This window comes from Falco peregrinus, chromosome 1 (assembly GCF_023634155.1).
Source record: "Falco peregrinus isolate bFalPer1 chromosome 1, bFalPer1.pri, whole genome shotgun sequence".
In the NCBI taxonomy this organism is placed as follows: Eukaryota; Metazoa; Chordata; class Aves; order Falconiformes; family Falconidae; genus Falco; species Falco peregrinus.
The window spans coordinates 13,794,591-13,815,144 of NC_073721.1; the positions used below are offsets into that span (position 1 = coordinate 13,794,591).

General features: G+C 44.3%; 1 protein-coding gene across 1 annotated transcript in view; it reads left to right on the top strand.

The window, feature by feature from the left end:
- The first annotated feature begins 1,299 nt into the window (after positions 1-1,299).
- GRID1 (glutamate ionotropic receptor delta type subunit 1) overlaps positions 1,300-20,554 on the top strand; it is a 541,426-nt gene continuing 522,171 nt past the window's right edge. Inside the window, exons 1-2 of the mRNA XM_005236732.3 lie at positions 1,300-1,669; positions 3,879-4,034. Of these exons, the coding sequence (XP_005236789.2) occupies positions 1,591-1,669; positions 3,879-4,034 (235 nt within the window). The 5' untranslated portion in view covers positions 1,300-1,590. The remainder of the gene's footprint in view (positions 1,670-3,878; positions 4,035-20,554) is intronic.

The following is a 20,554-nucleotide window of genomic DNA, read 5'->3' on the forward strand; positions in this document are numbered from 1 at the left end:
GGTGATGGTTACAAAGTGTGCTGAGTTTACGTGACCGCGGTGCTGTAAGGACGGGGGAAACGGACGGTTGGCCCCTCTGAGGCCGGGCCACCGGGCTGAGCCGACTTGGCCGCATCCTTTGGCGGCGGGGCCTGCAGCACCGGCGCTGCCGGCCCGGGGCAGGATGCGGCCCCGCGGCAGGATGCGGCCCCCAGCCGTTACTCGACCGGCGCTTGCAAGACGGCGACCTCCAGGAATCGCTCTGCCTCCTGTGACCCGAATGCTGACATTATCTATATGTATCGCTATAGCGGTCCGTGCCTCAGCCCCACAGCCACTTCATAATCGAGGTAGCAGCCTGCTCTCACCTCATTTTCTTGGCAGTAGTTTTAATTACGTTTCGGGCTCCTGAATGAATTTGTTTCCTCTGGATCCTTGGTATATTGAGACGCTTGTCACGTTTGGGTGCCTGCAATCACTGATGCGTTTGTTTTAGGGGATGAATTAGTCTTCTGAGCCTGAGCATGTCCAATTTATGAATTAGATTTCATTGAAAGCCAGAACAAAACAAAACAAGAAACGGTTTCGCTGTACCACTTTCTCCCCCAGCCCCTACTCCCCCAGCGCGGGGGTAAAAATCTTGCATTTCCACCTTGCTCGTCAAACGCGGATCATGTCCTGGGTCAGAGCTTGTGGCAGGAGGAAGGGGTACCCCCCCTCCTCCCCCACCCCCCCTCGGCGCGGTGCCTCCGCGTCGCCCGCGGTCGCCGAAGTTGGGCAAGCGGCAGCGGGCGCAGCCCCGCACCCTTACCTCCGGGGGCGTCCTGCCGCGCAGTGCCGCGCCCCGGGCCGGCGGGGACTGCGGGAGGCCGCGCAGCGCCGCGCAATGGAGAGCGCTGGGCACCCTCCGGGCAGCGGCTGCAGCCCCGCGCAAGAGCCCGCGCCCCGCCGCCGGGGCGCTCCGAGCCGCCTGGCCTCGCCCCCGTCTCTGCTCCCCGCGCTCGGAGCATCGCCCCCCTACCCCTTCTCCCCTGAGGTGTGTGTGTATATATATATGTAATTTTGGATATATCCAAATATATTTAACGGCAATCAGTCTCCCCGTTCTTGCGCAGCCATCCCGCTCCCCGGCGGAGCTGCAAACTCCCCTCCGTGCCGGGCGCCCCACTGCCCGCGCCCCGCCGCCGCGCCGTGCCCCGGCGGCACCGAGCGCCGAGGCTCCGCAGTCACGTGGCGCGGGGGGCGGGCGGCGGCGGCGGGGGGGCCGCTCCGCAGTTCGCGGTCTGCCGGCGCCCCGGCACACACCGAGCGCTGGAGGCTCCGCCGCGCCGCCTGCCAACCCGGGATCTACCTCCGTGCTTTTTTAGCCCCGGCTTGCTTTCTTCTTTTTTTTTTTTTTCCTCTCTCCCCATCGCCCCTTTTTCTCAATCTTGGAAGATTCTTGGGGTGCTGGGGGAATTTGTTTTTTTTTTTTTTTCAAAGGGGGGGTGCCTGGGCATCTCCCCCCCGCGCCCGCTGCCTTGCTCTACCTGCCCTTGCGCCTTTTTTCTTCTTTTCCCCTGCCTGTCTCTCCACCAAACCCGGGCTGATGTGCTGTGCGAGAGGCTGGAAATGGAAGTGTTGATGCTCTGGCTTTTCCCCTGGATATTTCAGTGCGTTTCGGTGCAGGCAGACTCCATCATCCACATTGGTAAGAGAGGGAGTAGGGGGGTTGGAGAGAGACGCGGTATATAGATAAATAAATGAAGGGAGCGTCTCGTTTAACCGCGGTAATGTCACAGGCAGCGGCTGAACCTAACTCCGCGGAGAGACGGGAGGAGGGAAGCGAGAAAGGCGGCTGAATCCCTCTCCGCCCCCCCAATTGTAAAGTTAGGGGCGAAATGCCGGCTGTGCACCGGGCCGGGAGCGGGCACGGGGCGGGGGGACCCGCCGGGGCCGCCGCTGCGGTCTCCCATGTGGCTGGGGAGCCTGGGCTTGGACCTGTTTGCGTGGAAAGGCTTTCTTCCCCCTCAAGCTCCCCCCCGCCTCCTCGCCACTGAAAACAAACAGCCACCCCCAACACCCGAGCAGGGGAGAGGCGGAATCTGAACGTGCTCGTAAGGAAAACTTTCGGGGAGATAATCCCCTGGCTTCCATCCCCTGCCGTAGCAGGTGTCAGCCGAGCCGGAATGCCGGGGGGTGGGGGTACTTGGCTGGGAAAGGGTTAGAAAGGCGAGATTTGCAGCGGCTGCGTGTGTGCGTGTGTGTTTCTCTGCGCGCAACTGTTGGGGTTTGAATAAGATCTCATTAAAACCCCTGGGCAGCAAGAAGGCTGGATCAGCAGTGGGAGGAAGAGAGGGATGAATAAGAGGCGAAGGAAAGGCTGATGTGAACTTTTACGGCTTCTGGGAGCAAGGCATGGTGATGTCCGCGGGAAGCCTGGCAAGCAAAAGCGAGGCTCTGCAGTCACCTTTTGGCTGGTGTTGAAAGGTACCAGCAGGAACGAAAATGAGGATGTTTAGGGGCGGAGAGGGGGGAGAGAATCACTTGTGGAAGACGATAGAGGAGGAGACGGCAGGGAGTACGGCCGGGAAATGAAAAGCCGTAATTCCCATTAGCCTTTCGGGGAGGATGTGAGACAAAAAAAAAAAAAAAAAAAAAAAAAAAAAAAGAGGGGGCCGTGGCGGCAGCGGTCCTGGCGAGTGGGGCTCCGCGGAGGCGGGGGGGAGGTGCCATGCCGACCCAGGGCGGGGAAGGGGAGAGAGGGACCAGCCCTGTAACAAGTTTCCCGGCAGAGGCGGCTGTGGGGCCGGCAGAGGAGGATCTGGTCGGCGCTACTCGCCTCCGGAGCCTGGGGGCGCAGCCAAGGCAGACAGCATTGCGGAGCCATTAAGGAGACGGGGTCAGCCCTGACCGCAGCGGGGGACTCCGGCCCAGGGGCGCTCCCCAGGCCCGGGGACACCGCGGCGGCAGCGGCGCCAGCTCCGCGGGGAGGCGGTGGGGCCGCCGTGGGAAGTGCCCCGGCCGGGGGCGGGGGTGGTGGCCGGAGCACCCCCCGCGGCTCTCCCTCTGGGCCCCGCTTCCCCTGCGGGTGGCCGGTGCCTCCTCAGCTTCTCCCCGCAAGAACTTCAGCCCGAGAGGTGTCTGCCATGTAACTCCTCGCAGAAATAGCGGTCCGGTGGGCAGGGGAGGAGAGCTGCTGTGTGCAGAGCTGTGATTTCACACGGGCAGTGCACGGAGGCTCCGGCCACAGGCACGCACAGTGTGAATCAGCAGGACTTTTCCAGGCAGGGGGATAATGTGGCATGTTTCCCCTCGCCCGCCTCCTCGTTTTGCTGCCAGCACGAAAGATCTCCCACCGCTGCGCAGAGCAGGGCAGTAAGCCTGGTGCGGGCACACACGCTCCGTAGAGAGGGGATCTTATGTAACACACATCGCCAGATGTTTTCACGTTAACTGCATAAACAGGACAGTGAAATTAAAGCTTCCAGGTTACTGGACACAAATCCTGCCTTCACGTTCCTGCGGGCATGTGAGCCTCAATAAAACCGCTGCCCGAAAGGCAGCAGCATCCTAGGGAGCAAGCCAAGCAGTGGGCAAAAAGTTGGTCAAATTCCCAAGCCTGCTCCCTTGCCCATCACTGGCAAAGCGAGTCCCTCGCCACCGTTCCGGTTCGGGGCTCCGTGAATGCCGGTGGAGCAGAGGGGGCCGGGGGGAGGGTTGCGCTTCCCCGTGCTCGGGACGAGGCCGCGCAGCCTGCGGCGGCCGCCCACGGGTGGGTCCCGACCCCCCAGACGCCCGGTGCCCCCGCAGCAGCCCCGCCGGGCACCGTGCGAGGGTGCTTGGCACGGCCCGGGGGGGAGCGGGGGCTCCGGGGCGGGCCGAGCACTCCTCACCCTCCGCCGCCTTCCTCCCCTCAGGTGCCATTTTCGAAGGCAATGCTGCCAAGGACGACGAGGTGTTCAAGCAGGCGGTGTCGGATCTGAACCTCAATGACGACATCCTCCAGAGCGAGAAAATCACTTACTCCATCAAGCTCATAGAGGCCAACAACCCCTTCCATGCGGTGCAGGAAGGTGAGGGCCCCGCGGCGGCACCGACGGCGCGGGTGGGCTGGGCGCCGGGCTGGGGCTGAGAGGGGGCAGACCCCGGCCCGAGCGGGCGGGAGGCGCTTCGGCGCCGGTGGCAGCCCGGACCCGTCCTGGCGCCCGGCTGGAAACTTTTCTTCGGTCGGGGGTTGGCGCTGTCCTACAAGGAAAGGGGAGGGACGGCGCGGCGCGGTGCGGCGGCTGCGGCGCCTGGCCAGCCCCGCCATGGCCACCCGCGCTGCGCCGGGCGGCCGCGGCTGCGGGTGGCAGCGGCGCGCAGGGGGTCCCGGGCCGCCCCTGGATCCGCAAACGCCCCCTGCCTTTGCCGCTGCGGAGGGAAGGCCGCCCCCCGCCCCCCCCCCCCCCCCCCCCGCAGGGCCCACGCGTGGACGCGGAGGGGCGAGGGGGGGGGCGCACGGAGGGGTGGTTCGTGCGGCGCCGGGGGGCCGGGCAGGAGGGCTCGGCGCTTGCCGGAACGGCTGCGGGCGGTGGCGGGGCAGGAGCCGGCACCTCTCCCGGAGCATCTGTTCCCCCGGGGGGCAGCGGCGCGAGGCGGCAGCGCGAGGTCCCCGTGCCCGCCGTCCCCGGCCGTCCGTTCGCGTCCTCCCAACGAGCGCGGAGCTCCCTCCCCGGGGCTGCGAGGGGGTGAGGTAACCGAGTCACCGGCAGAAAACCTTCTTAGAGTTTACAAGATCTGACAAGTAGCTACGTAGGTAAATCATTTCAATTAGATTTTTGCAAAGGGGAACGTTTTTGCAAAGGGGAACGTTTACATTAATCAGTTTGCCTTTACAAATAAGACTTTAAAAAGATATTATTTGTGATTTAATGAAGCCGAGGTTAATTATGGCCTAGGCTATTTCAGAAGCTGTGTTTTTCAGTAGCAATTATTCTAGAAACAGAGAGCTATTTATATACCCAGACTAGAATATTTAAAAAAAATGATTCATCACCAGCCTTACCCTTAGTTTTACAGAGCACAGAGTGAATCTTTCCCTGTATAAAAATTTGCATTAATCCATATGTATTTATGTCTAAGCTGTGTACATGCAAATTACAGCTACAAAATTACATCAAATTTTAATTTTCATGAACTCTGAACAATTTCTTCTGGTATCTTTTTTTCTCAGAGTAGGTGCTAGTTAACATCAAGCGCATTCAGGAGAAACAGCAGTATATACCTTTTCAAGGGCCTGATCCCATTAACAATAGGATTCCTCCTGCTGCTCTGAAAGCTTAGCAAGGCAGTATGAAAAAAGTCTTTATGAAAATGGAAACGAGAGGACTTTAAAACAAAACTCCACCCACATAGTCAGACACCAGAGAAAAATAAAAATCTCTAAATAATGGCGGGTTGATTTATTGGCAAAGATTAACTCTGAACAATTGGATCTTCTTATATTTGCAAAAGCTCAGTGTCCTATATTGGAGCTTATTCATATTCATGGAAGTGACAGTAGTTGGCTGGCTGAACAATTGCTTTCAACAATGTCTCTTCTCAGAAGTAAAACTTTATGAAACTGTTCTGAATGCCCTGGGATCTGAGCTGACAGTCTTGTGGACAGAGTCCCTTTGCTCAGTTTTGTTGAAAATAGAAAAGCATGACCAACTGGAGGATTCTTCTCAATCTAATAGAATTTTTTTAAATTGGTTTATTTGCAATTTTATTTTTAATTGGTTTATTTATTTGCAATTTTATTTTTAATTGGTTTATTTGATGATTAGCGTTGCATTTACAAAGACTACTATGAAAATAACATTTCTCTACTGAAAATCCATGCTGAAGACGCAGAAAAGACTGGTCAGATTTTTAATCTTTTTGATACAGAATATTTGTGCTACCTGAATATATGTAAATAAAGATGTTTCTTCCTATCCCTCCCAAGATGTTCTTTCAGGGTTCGTGTCCATTGCAGTTAGAATTGTGCTTGGATGAACTGACCCCATGCTGGAGTATTAAAAAAGTGGTTGATGAACACAATTTCAAAGAGAACTTGTTCTCTGTCATTACTTCATTAAGGCATATCAACGTGTCTTCTTTTGTGAGGATGACATAATGATCCTGTCTGCAAGTAAAACCTTGCCACAGTGGGAGAGCTAAGAGGAGAGTATCAGACTTTGCTCAATTTCCTGGCTTGCTTTGTTGGTTTGGGTCAGGTGTTTTTTTTATTTAAGATGTAATTTCCTACTTTTGAAACTGTGATACAACGTGATGACAGAATGATCCACAGGATGTACAAGTTGCCGGGCTATTTCTGAGCAGTGTCTCTCTGCCCAGTGTTACTTGGTGTCATTCTGACTATTCAAAATCTTGTATCTTATGTATGGATGTCCTGCGCATTTCGGTAGAATGTTGCTTATAGTAGTCAAAATAACCTGGAGCAAATCCACTGCCCAGACTACTCGCAGAATCTTGCTGCTGCTACATAAAATGCCCTGACATCCACATTATTCTGCAGTGTTTTTCTAAGCAGCACCATAGAAATCAATGTTGCAAGCATTAGTTTCATAGCGATTGAACTTTTTATAGTAAAAACCAATCTGGAGTAAAAATAGACCATTGTGATACTACTGCCAGAATAGTTCACACAATGAAACCAATCACAAATATTGTTTTTATTCGGAGCATCTTTTGCAGGGTCTTGTGAGATGACATTGTAAATTATTCCTTAAATCCTTTTTAAAAGAGTGCTGCAAGCAAGGACTTTCGTTTCAGTGATACTGTGCTGGTAAAATTATGGAAAACCAGCCCTCTGTGTAACAAGGTCTATTACACAGTAACAAGGATTTAATTACCGATGGTGATTTTTTTAACGTGTGTTCGACCTGGTATTTATTGTACAGCTGGAGAGCTTCCGCATGGGTAGGAAACACGAAAGTAGTAACTGTAGGGTTTTCTCAGTAGGAGCAGTGCATTTGCAGAACTAAAGGCCAAACAGAAGATATTTTGCCTTTCATAAATGGAGTAGTTTTCAGTGCTGGAAGGTGCTGAGAAGTGTAATAAGATTTTGAAAAAAAAAAAAGAAAAAGCTTTAGCAACTTTGCTTTAGAGAGAGAAGGGTACTATTGTGATAGTTTCTGGTGACTGAAATAGGCACATAAAATTTAGAGATCCTTTTTCTTCAAAGGCTTGGTGGACACTCATGTTCATGGCTGTATAGGGAGCCAGAGAACAGTAATTAACAAAAAGTGTAAATTGTGATCCATCTTTGCCTTTCATTTTAATATACGTTTCAGAAACAAGATCCTGTTGTGCAGAGAAGAGATTGTTTTGGCCCCATCAAAGTCATATTCTATCACAAAGTGTGGCAAGTGGGTGGAAGGAACTCCAGTGGCAAGGGAGGTAACAGTAAAGAATAAATAGACCCTGGTGTATGCATAAAATAGGACTTTGTTGTCTGTCTGTGCTTGCAAGCAGCCATTGCATTTTGTTGTATATTGCTTTTATGTATGTGGCAATTACTTGAGAGAAAAATTGTTTTTTCACTGGCGGTCACGGGAGAAAATATACATGAGTATCGTTGTTCTTTTCATATGATTTTAAGGAAACGAGCTCAAATCACAAAAATAATGTTAAATTATATCCTTGCTTCCAAAACAGCTATGTGCTCAATTTCTGATAATTGATTGAGATGTGAGATAATAAGTGCTTGTTTGTGTGCGGTATGTTTTTAAGCTAGTACTGTGGTAACCTTTTTGTGATTCAAGAATTCAAATAAGCTTAAAGGTATGAGGAACACTTTAAAGGTTTCAGTTCAAATTGGGATTTTTGAGCCTGCCATTGGTGTTGAAAAGGAACTGTGTGTATGACATATAGGTGGCAAACGAGTTTCCAGCTGGGCTTGAAAACACAATGGCAAATTTAAACTAAAAACCAAACAAAACTAACATGTGTGGTTTTGGAGCGGGAATAGTTAAGCTCCGAGTCAAACCCGGGACATGGGAAAGATGATACTTAATTTTTGTTGTGCTCTTTGGAGAAGGGCTCCAAAGGAAGTAGTTACACAGAAACCGTGAGAGTTTGAAACCCTGTTTCTCGGCAGATGATGCTTGCACTTCTATGGAGCTTTCCTGGAGCTGAAACTTGCTGTTCTCTCTGCATAGCAATTTCAAGTGAATTGTTTCTAATTTGAGCAGCCTTGTGTATGTGCTTGTTGATGTTAAAATGCTGTCAACTCTGGAAACCAGAGCAAATTTGGAAAATCAGAATATGATTTGAGAGCAAGAATGGTGTTCCATAAATGGGTTTATTGTCAGTCCCATGTATGCTGCTGTGGTTTCACAGTAACTCAGAGCTGCTAATTTTTTGGATGTCTGTGGGGTATACCACTGAGTGAATCTGATTTCTTATCATACCCTGTAGAACTTGCTAACAATACATGGCATAGAATAGAATAGACAGGCTGTTTCAGTTGCAAGTGGCCTACGGTGATCATCTAGTCCAACTGCCTGACCAATTCAGAGCTGACCAAAAGTCAAAGCATGTCGTTAAGGGCATTGTCCAAATGCCTCTTAAACACTGATGGGCCTGGGGCATCGACCACCTCTCTAGGAAGCCTTTTCCAGTGTTTGACCACCCTCTCAGTATAGAAATGCTTCCTAATGTCCAGTCTAAACCTCCCCTGGCACAGCTTTGAACCATTCCTATGTGTCCTATCAGTGGATAACAGGGTGAAGAGATCAGCACTTAGTTCTTGAGCTATCTTGGCTCAGCACATATATTTCAAGTTACTACCACTGTTGCTGTCTAACAGTTTTATTTGTTGAGAAGGTATAAGCTGATCAATGATAACTAGAGATGAAATACAGACCTGAAGAATGGGACTCAGCAGCTCCATTGCTAGTTTTACTTTTATTTATCTGGCTAAAATACCCAGCAGAGCTATGCTTGTCATACGTGTATTGCTGTGGTAGGCAACCACGGAGGAGCAGAGTGCCTCTGTGCCTCTGTGTATGTGTGTGTGTGTCTTGGGATATTTGCACATAGCTCTTTTTGCAAACCTGGGATTTCATTTCAAGGTAGTGCAAGTGTTGCTGGCTAGAAACCCACAGGTGGGCCAGAAGCTGTGTCCTGGTTATGACAAATACAGACTTCAGGCTTCAATTAAAGGACCGTTTTCTCTGTTGGGAGGTTTTAAACTTCTGTGGCTATTAAATGTAGAAGGGGAAGACCTAACAAGGACCATGAAAAAATACCCCTTGGTCATGGTGATAAACCCTTCCCTCGCCATTTGGTAAGCCCAGATCCAGCACCATATAAAGCTAAGTCAAATAGGTTTTTGTGTGAATCTGGAGTTAAGACGTTTTGTTTTGCTGAACTATAGTTTCACATGCCCCAGAAGTGAAGGTTGTTTTTAAAGTTAGGATATTTTAATATCAGAATGGAAGAGTAGATAGAAAGGAAAGGGGAGCATGACAAATGCAAACAAAAATAAGATGAAAAATCGTAAAATATTGCATATATAAACTATTTTTTTTTATTTTTAAAAAAGCTTTATTGATTTGACTGTGTTGGATTTGGGAATTTGGTGCATAGTGAGAAATCATAGGCTGTATGTAGATTTTTAATGTAAAGCTTAAAAAAAAAAAATTCTTATCTGCCAGAATTGTAAAGGATTGGTTTGTATCAATATATGGTCAATTAATTTTTGTCCAATGGTTTCTCTTGAGTCTTTCATTGTCATGTAACTTTACCTTTATCTACTTTTCTGTGGCTTGCTTGGACTCAGATTTTACACTGTTTTCATCCGGGTATGTGGTTTTGTTTGGAAGGTTTTGACAGGTGAACTCTCAGCTCTCCAGAAAGCACATTTTGTTACACACATTTTTTTCTAGGTTTAGTCTGAACTTTCGACACTTTTAAAAACCAGCCAGAAAGAGTGCAGGTAGGCGTTCCCTCCCATGGTCAGAGAGGCCTTGCTGTGTAACTACACATTTTTTCTACTAGTTTGCTGCAGTTAAAAGCTGTTGCTCAGTGGGGTGAATGGGCTTAACAGTTTTACCTCCTTGTGCCTTGTGAGACCAGACCAAGACTTGTTAAGGACTGCCACAGTGAAGACATCTGTGATACTGTCATCTCATTGTGCTTGTGTTTTTATGCTCTATAGTTGCATGGCTCAGTGCATTATAAACCAGAGTGTTTTGCAGAGCTAAATAAAACAGCAAATTAAAATGTCCATCTCTTCCCATTCTTGTATTCCGGCTATGCTGAAAGCACGGACCTGCAGATGTCTTCAGCAGAAAGGAAGGGAGACAATAGCCCATGAAAGAGTTCGATGGGTGCTGAGGATGAAGGCAGGCTACAGACTGTGGGCAAACATCCAAACACACCTTTGCTTTGTGTTTTCATTCCACTTGCGATTTGTTAATTTGTAGCCACAGCTGTTCAGGTTCTGATCAGGGTTTAGTGGCCGGTCCGAAATAATTTTGTATTTTGTGGAGGCAGTCCTGCTGGAACACATCCCTGCTACAGCTTGGGCTTTTTTACAGGAGGTGCTGGGATTAGTTCCACCCCAGCCACATTCTGTGCTTTTTCAGAGGCTCCCGTCACTTCAGGCTGGGGCTGAGCTGCCCAGAGAGTGCGACGCATCAGGGTGCAGCGGGCAGTCGGGAGTCAGGGGAGAAGGAGGTGGTGAGATGGTGCTGTGGGCTCACTGCTTAGCATCCAAGGTAGTAAGGTGTTTTTTGTTTTTTTTTTTTTCCTTTGTGTGTGAATACACTAATGGCATGGATGGGACCTGTTCAGAGCAGAGTCCTGCCCCAGCTCAGAGAAGGTGGTGGGGAGGTGGCATGCTTAGCCTGCCACAGGGCCTGTCTCAGCCCCTGCCTGCAATAAAAGGTTTTTACTTGCTCCTTCCATCACCATAACAGGTTAAGCGCATTTCTTCTCTCTCTTCTGACATGCAGACTTGTTAATACCTTTATTTCCATGCTGGGTGTGGGTCACCCATCTGTTTTAAGGGTCTCATACACAAGAGCTGCTACAGGTTAGGCTACAATTCTTTTTCAGTACCTAATGGCCTTTCCCACCGATCCTGCTGCCGATCCTGCTCATTTATCAACGAGCTGCAGTTGGGTTTCTTATTCTAGGGTTTCATTAAAGAAAATATGCTACATCATTAACTAGGATGCTAGAAATTATCCCAAAAGTTCATAAATAAGCACTGTTCATAAAAATATTAGCAAATGTGTTTCAGAGTTAAAGATTTTCTTTCTTTTTCACTTGTAATTTTTTTTTCTTTAAGAAAATAATTTTCTGAGTGTGTTGTTTGTCTGTGACAGCTTTTCTCAGTCATTATTGTGGAGGAGGATCTGTAAATGCGAAAGGAGTATACAAAACAGCCTCAGCCTGATCTAGCTAAAATAATGGCTAAAGAAAATGATCCTAAATTGTGAAATACAATCTGTATGTATGCATATACATGCATGCCCATATACTCCATACAAATAATTTAATTGCTAGACTTACTGTCCAGCAGGGAATATGCCTTGAGCCTTTCTGTGTTCAGAATCTTCCAGCTACAGATGATTAAAGGATAGACTACCTAAGTATTACATTTTAAATTACATCTTCATACTTGTAGAATGAGATGCATTTAATATTTTGATGTGATTTATCATACTATGGTTGAGCTATATAGTGAAAGGAGTTAAAACTACACATTCTTTGAACAGAGGGGATATCATTATGTTAAAAGTGTTCTTGGTTTACCATAGTTATTTACTGGAAGGGAAACAAGACAAAGCCTCAAAACCCAGTTATACAACTACAATGGTGTCTGACCATAAAAGTACAGCACACTGCGGCTGAAATAGTTACTTCAGATTTAACTTCTTGCCATTTCAGAGAAACCATAGTCAAACTCTTCTTCATTTTTTAGGTGAAGATCAAAATATTTTTCATACTTTCATTCATAATAAATTCCCTCTGAGGGGAATTCCTGCTGTGTCTTTATTTGTCTCTGTCGTCCCATGCTTAGAGGTGTTTTTTCAATTTACCCCTCATAAAAAATTTACTTAGAATGCATTGCTGGAATCATACTGCTGTGTAAGTCTTGTAATTATATAAAATTACACTTTTTTTTTTTTTTTTTAGCAGATGTCTTTGTTTATCTGAAAGTGCCCTGCTAGAATTAAAATGACCCGCACAGCTATTGCTTTTCTGACAAGAGATTTTTCCATAATTTACAGATATTTGAGTTGATGATTTTGAAAAATGGCTTACATGTTCAATTTTGCATTTGGACAGTTTTTTTGATATTACAGAACTTGCAGTGATTTTTCTTACATACAGAAATGCGGTGTGTTTTTTTCCATTTGGAAACCTGTTGAAAGAGGACAGGTTTCAGACCAAGGAATGAAACATTTTGCTCACAGGGCACATACAAGTTATGCAGACTACCTTACACAAAAATGTGTCAGCTCTGAAGTTGAAATCTAGGTGTCATCCTGAGAATCCTTTCCATTTCACTCTTCACTTAGGAAAGGGAGCAGCTAATGCTGATCCTTAGTGTAGTTCTTTGGTTATTCGGATTCTTGTCCATGAGAAAATTGAATTGAGGCTGTAAAATAGTGTGGCACATTTTGAGAACCTCATTTTATATCATATGTAGATCTGTAATCATTTCAAAGACAGATAATAATGATATGCTAATATGCCAAGATTTCCTTCATTTACATAACGTTAAAGCAATAAATATCTGAAATGAGAAATATGTTGAAAGGGTTTCTTTTATGTTTTTCCTAATAGCTTGCATTTAATTATAATTTGGAGACCTGATTGCTGTGCTTGAATCTGTGTTCAGGTTTGTGGGTTTGGAGTGCTTTTTATAGCCTGAAAGGTTCATCTTACCAGAAAAAAGACTGTCTATAGTAGCCTCACTTTCGTGAAGTTCCATTCCTTTGACCTTGTTGTAGCATCTTGGTCTCTGTTTTTTTTCCTTGTGCTTGTTGTATTATATATTCAGATATGCCTTAAGAATTAATACTGGAAAGCATTAACAGACAGTGCTTAAAGGTAAGAAGAACCAAGAGGCATTCATTTCAAGTGGTGTTTGGCTGCATTAAAACACACAGCAGGGTTTCTACTGCTTGACCTTACTGAGAACCATTCCCTTAGCAACCTTTCATAGAGGAAGTAAAAGGACAGTAAGAAAACATTTCCCCCCCTATATTCAACAGAATAATATCTAAGAAATTACTTTCTCTCTTAAAAAATACAAAAAGCTCAAACCAGAAAGCTTCCAGTGGATCCAAGCTCTCATTATGTGTCCTGTTTCTTAGTCCAGTCATTTAATCCACTGCTTTTTAACTTACTTATCTGAGTCTTTGAGATTTTAACTAGTAGCATCGCTGATGGAATACTTCCAACATCCTCAAAATCTCATTCACAATCTGGTTTGTTTTTATTTAGGAAGTGAATAAAAGGATTTTCCATATAAACAAATGTTTACAAAGTTAATGAGAATTGTCATTGTCAGTGAGTAAATGGCTAGTTCATACCATTACTTGATATTTAGGAAATACCAATTATTTGCTGCTTGGTAATGCTTTCAGTGGAGAAGCTGTGTAATGATCCAGAGAAGCATTTCCATAGGCCTTTGTTCTTAACCTCTCTGCTCCTGGATAAAGGTAAAAGGGGATGGTGGAGGGAGGAGTTGGTTTATGGGAGACAGAGCCTCTCGGTGTTTTTTCTGTGTGTTTGCAAAACCTTGACTTAATTTTAAGTTTATTTAAAAAATGCTGTAGAACTCAAAGGAAACCTTTGGTATAAATTAGCATTGTCTTGTGTTGAATATTTAGCTGCATTTTAATCCAAAGGACCAATGTTTTGTCCATTTTCTATCCTACTTGAAGATATTTATGAAATGAGAACACTTATCTGAGGGGATCAGAGGAAAGGAACTTAGGATGTGATGTCTGCAAGGGTCAAAACACAGATAGCTAGGATGTTGAAGTGCACAAAAATTAAAAGGGAACAACCCAATTATCTGCTTTAAGTTTATTTTTACTGAAACTTTATTTTTGTTTTTATTTTTTCAGCTTGCTTTTGTGCCGAAGTACTTCAGTTACTGTGGAGATAGCAGTCTTTTTAACATAGGTAGGACTTTGTGACCCAAACAGAAAGAGAAAAAGCTTGCATTTCCTCTGGTCTGAGTGAGGTGCTTGCACAGTATGGGTCTGGATTTTTAAAGAGGCTGGAGAAGGGCAGGGGTGCCACAGCATTAGCAAGTAAGCATTCCATAAATTGTCAGCCCGCGGTGGGCACTTCCTTTCCCAAGAGGAGAAAAGAAATTTCCAAAGAGTGCTCAGAGGACAAGATGGGGAAAGACACGGTTTACCAGAAGTTGAGGTTGATTTTTTTTTTTTTTTTATTAGTAACCTAATATTTGTCTCAGGAAGGGCTTTCTTCTGTTACCCATTTGGTTTGGTTTTAGTGTCTTACTGCCAACTTGGGGGCCATACAGTTGTAGCTAGTATCTTTATGCCTGAGGTTCTTCACCAAAACTCCAGTTTCTCAAAGGCATCTAGCTGGTGAGATGTGGACTTTCCTGTCTAGAGTTGTCCTTTTCAGAGCCACCTCCTCACCTCCAGCCACAGCCCATTTTATATAGACTGCAGATTCACCATTCTACCTCTTAGTGAGGTTTGTAAATGTGAATTTCTCTGGATTCTGGTGTCTTTTTTTTACCTGCCTTCTCTTGCTTGGTGTTTCCCCTGTACTTCCCTCTTCCCCACCACTGCTCAATGCAATAGATTTTATGAACATGCTTTTTGTGATTTGCTGGATTATTCTATTTCCACTGCATTTTAATCATCATGATGACAACATCTGTTTGCAGCAGTACACAGATGTTTTTTCAGAGCATATTCTACAGTTTGTAAACGGTTACTGTATCTACATGAGAAAACTAAGGTTTTGTGTTTTCCATTTACATTAAAAGAAGTGGAATTGCGTTATGGAAATGAAATGTGTGTCTCTGGGAGATGTGCTGCCTTTCAGTGATTGCCAGTGGAAACTTTTGCATTTCATGCAGCTTCCTCTCTGTTACCTGCTGCAGGGAGCGTGGGGTTTGTATTACAGAATTAAGTCTCTCATCCTGCTTTCACTTATATGAAGGGTAATCTTCCTCTTTTTTGTTTTATTTTAGGTTTTAACCTTTTAAGCTGTGTATCTCTGACATTATAAGGAAATGAAAAACACACATGGACAGGAAGCCAAAGGTGCTCCTTGAGAGCATCAGAGTAGCTCTATAGAATAGGAAAGTATCAGGAATGTAAACAAGAAATTACAACAATGGTCGGTTATATTTGCTATAGAACGTTCTGGCAATGCTGGCAGTTAAATGCATTTAGACTAAAATGGTAATTTGGTCAAAAAGTACTTCATAAGATGTCCATGAACTAGAAGGCAGATTATGTATTGACATAAATGTAATGCTTTTTAATTTTCTTTTTTGTGCTAATTATCTTTAGTGAGATGTTGTCCTTCTGGCAGTTCAACATGCAGAAAAGCACCTGATGGGTATGCAAGAAATAAAGTTTGTTTTATTTTGTTGATCAAAGACAGGAGTTCATGTCCTGCACTCATGGTGGCAATGCGGCTCTAAAGTGGATTTTGGTAATCCTGCTAACTGGTCTTTTGTTATTGCTGGCCTGTAGGGAGACTATTTGTAAACTGGAGTCCTGTCTCTTGCCCTGAGAAGTAATGTGTGGTTGTGTTGAGTCTGTGGACGTAGCACATCTCTGAAAGGATACTATAAAAGGAAGGCTTGGAGCAGGATGTGTGTGATGTTTTGGCTCTGAAATTTATTTTCTCAGAAAAATAAATTAATAAGCTGTTACGTGGGGTAATTAAAAGAGAAATAAATTATTTTGCATCTCTTGTGTTTGTAAAAAGAGAAAATGACTTAGACTGTTGATATTCTTTTGGGCTTGCAGGGAAGAAAAGCTTACAGTCTGTAACTTGTGACAGACTTATAGAGTTGGGTTGCTTTTTATTTTCCTTTTTTTTTTTTTTTTAAAATTTAAGAAATAGCCCTGCTAGTTGCCAATGGTATAGTTTACCTCTGTGCAAAACCTGTACATGAAATGTAAGCTAACTGTAAAATTTGTACACTATAAAGTGGAGTGCATGAGACCAGAGAACTACTGTACAAGGCCCTAGAGAAAAATGCGTATCATACATACACATGACACTTTACCTAGTTAAACTCAAGTTAAATGCAGTCACAAGATGATCAAGGGCCTGGCGGAAGATGTGAGCCTGCATCACTCAGTTCACTTCCTGGGACAGTTTGGTGAACTGATAAGGTAGGATTGTTGTCTCTCTGAAGTTGAGGAAGAGATAGGAAGAGTTCCTTTGAATGTAGAACAGCACAGTGACAGCTGGAAAGGCTCTGTTGTCTCCAGTGCCCCTGAAAAGTGTCTTAAGGCAAAATGAAGGCTTGTCTTCATTTGCTGTTTAAATCTGTTCCCAGCTACTTTGTTGGTGAAGTGTATTGGACTTGGGAAATACAAATAAATATGTGGATTTGGAGAGTTCTGTCTTTTTAAAAATGTATCTCCATCTCTTCAGGGTTACTTTGCATGTATGATTTGAAAATAGCTTCTCAGATTATCAGATTAACTGGGAAATAGTCATAGGTCCTAGGGCCTTTGGAAAATGCACTTGGAAGCTGAGAATTTTAAGTGGGATCTTCAAGTTTTTGCATGTTATTACAATGTTAATAAATAGCTTGAGAATGGATAGAAAAATGTATAAATGTATGATACTGTTGATGAAATGCAAACCAGCTGAGGAAGCTGGTCTAAAGCTCAAGTAAGCATGCATGAGGGAAAACTAAATTGCTCCTGAAAAAAGATTTGTATATATGTAAACTTTGGAATTTTTTTTTTTTTTTTTTTTTTTTTAATATTTCTGGTGATGTTGTATTGATGGTTAAAAAGCGATGTCAAATTATTTTAGCTTTTGGCCAGAAAGCTTTCTAACAGATATGACAAAATTATTATCTTCATGAAACCAGAGAGACAGACAAATGCAGCTGTACTTTGGTCTTGGTGTCATAAATCTAATTTTAAAAAGTCCTTTGAGTTTCTTAATGAGAGCTTGTTAGTATGAAGTGTGTCTGTGTTCTTTCCAAAAGATTACCACTTACCTTTTTTCCAGGGTATCTGTATTTGCAAATAATGGCTCACACGGGAAAAGTGTGGCCATCAATGTAATAGAGTGTTCACAGTGCTTTAAAAAATTGTGCCTGCAATGCATTCATCTGGAATAATATTGAGATTTAAGATGAAGATGGGAAATATTTGCTGACAGGACTGGCCTCAAGGCATTCTTTTTCCTTCCTAAATGCTGATAAAATTGCTTGAAATGTTCTAAAGTATATTGAAGGTTGTCTCAAGATGGATATATTGGCTTAAAAAAGGATTATTCCATTCTCCTTATAATTATATTGTCTTTTTGATGAGATTTTGCAGGAAACTTCTTTTATCTCTTTTTCTATAGAAAAATATTAATACAGGAAGTAAACTTGTTGAGAGTATTAGCTATCTTGATACAGAGAAAGGTCAATTGATTTTCTGGATGCTGGTCCTGGATTGAGTTTTAAATTGTGGAAGTTTGACTCTAACTTTGGTTGCTGGTGAATGAGAATTACCAGGTGAAGAGAAATGGGAGTCCCATTGCAGTTTCTCATGTGCTCGCCAAGCTCTGGTCTGCATAGCATGGTAAGGGAGAGAAAACTGTATGCTCATGACCTCTGTATGTGTCCTTGGGACTGGAGTTCCTTTTCCTAGTGCTCATGTAGTGCTATCATGTACTTCATGCTTCCTTTTGACCTGTCTGTAGGGACCAGAAGAGATCTTTGTTTTGAAACATAGCTTAAGGTGCATGGTAGTCTTTGCTTCATCCATTATTTCCTTCCCACCCTTCTCTTTGCTGTCATCCTTTGATCACCCAAAGTACCAGACTGGCCAAAGGAAGCGCTGAGGTACTTGGTATGTTAGGCTGGTACATGTATTGACGAATTCTGTTACTGCTGAACTGCATTTGCTTAAACCAGAAATGGGTTAATCTAGATGTGGATTTGTGAAGGAATTTCTTTTCCTGGTGAGAAGAGTGGAGATCTGCTACTTATTTCATTTCCAGTCTCTGTGCCGTATGGGTTGTGATCCATTTTTCAGGATTTTCTGAACTATTTGACCCAACAGGTTTCTTGATACTGTTGGGGCTAGCATTATGGTCTGAATTTCCTTTGGTCTCCTGTTGAGTTGCATTGTAGTTCTGGCCTTTGGCCTCTTACTGTAGACTTTGGGATGGCTGTGGGCCAGTTGTTCTCAAGTTTTTCAATTTCTATACCTCTGGAAAAGTTCCTGAGAGGGATGATAATTTAAATCTACTGACAATGGGCTTGATTTTTTTTTATTTTTTTTTTTTTTGGCATAGATTGATCTGTGAACCACAGGTTGAAACCCGTGGTAGCAGATTTAGGAAATAATTCTTAGTGTTCACAGGACTGATATTTTCTTGACTCCTTGATTGTATTTTTCTGTGTTTGCAGAGAAATAGAGTCAGTGACCCAAATCAATCCTTCCAACTTTGTCCCCCAGACACAGGCCACAAGTATAGAATCACTGAGGTTGGAAAAGACCCTTAAGATCAGTGAGTCCAACCATAAAATGACAGTATGCTCACTGTAATTAACCTAATGCTTTTGTTTATTTTCCTTAAAATAGTCTGTTAAATCTTTATGTGAAGTACTGAGGGTTTCACTTATCATTAGCCAACTACAAAGAGTAGAAAAATTGACTGACGTTGTTGAACAACAAGCCATTATCTAAGTGCTGACAAGCAGATGAACAACCCCCTTGAATTTGCTAGTCTGAGTTGTTTTCTGTAGGGAAATACAGAAATAGTCTTTGGAGGTATAAGCCTCAAAGGGATAAAAATCAACATGGGAATTTGGGATGTCTGACAACCATAAGCTCAGGTATTGGCCTGTTTGCCAAGCATGACTGTGCCACTGTCATAATGCAGACTAGAAATCTGTAATAGCTGTACTTCAGTGCTTGTAAACTAGTGAGTGATTATTTCATCTTCTGTTTATACCACTCATCAAAGCAGTCTGGGCTGACAAGGCCTGGAAAATTCTCAAGGGTTTTGCCGCTGTTAATGCAGTGTGCTACAATGGGGCCTCTCGTACAACAATGTCGCTGAGTACTTCTAATATCATAGTCTATATTGGCACTAACTCACTGAATCATAGGAGTTGCATATTCCTGCCCATCTGCCTCATTTGAACTGATTGCAGCAATTTCCTTGGAAGTTCTTTCTTCTGTATATTGCATGTGAACTTTTTGAAGTTGATTATGTTTGTTGCCATTAGTAGCACACAGTAGTTTTTTGATGATTTTGTAAGAAGTCAGACCATTTGCTTACAAAATAGAAAGGATTATTTCTGTGAGGACTTTGAGGAGCTTAACTTTTTTCCAGACATATGAATAAACCTTTCCAAGAAATCATTGTATGCAGTACTGCTTTACTGCTCTAACTTATTAAATGCTTCTGCAGCTTTCTTCAGTTTGTAAAAGCATAGTATGAGGATCACAACCTGCTTGCTTTCTGTTCATAGACATCTGAAATCATAACCTTATAACCATCAATAACTGTGTTGGTTTTTGCCTGGCTTGATCCTCAGGCCCATTACAGCTGAGGTTCTAGACCACATGTAATCCCATGGCAACGATTTGATTTTAAATAGTGCAAATCACAGTTATTTTTCACAAGCAGCCTGAGAATTTGTGCATAAGAAAGCTTTCCAGGCCCACGTGCATTTAGACCTGACTTGTGACCAATACAGTGTAAGTACTGTGAACCAGATCCAGTCCTAGGGATACCTACAGATACAGGGTGCAAGCTTTATCTCCTCTACCCTGCCATGTGTAATAGAGCTTGGCATACACATGAGAATCTGCTTTGGGATTCATTTCTTTTCTTTCTTTCCAAGTTAGCTTGGCTCTTCAGCCTCAGTGAGTGGGTATCTTATACAGTGAGGCAGTTAAATTGGTATATTGCTGATGCTTATTGCAGCCAGTTGAAATCTTTTGCAGGTACTTCTGAAATATGATAATTGATCCTTCCACAGGCAGATCCTCCCACATGGGAGGAACATGAGCCACAAATGGCTCAAGGCACGGGCAAAGCTGTCAGCTCTGGGGCAAGCGACTGTAAATGTAGCATCAGCTTTAGTTTTGGTGATGGATTTGGCTGCTCTGTGAGGCTTGCCAGCATTGCTGCTGCCCCATGAGAAGGGCTGGGATTTGGGAAAGGCAGCTGTTGCTGGGGGCAGGGAAGGAGCACCACTCCTCATATTTTCCATTGTCTCCCAACTCACTTCAGGAATAATAGGATCCACTCATCTGAGTGCACCACTGGGACTTCAGCTGTGGTTTGTTCCTTCATATTTATTTATTATTTAATATTTCATATTGGGTAGTTCATATTT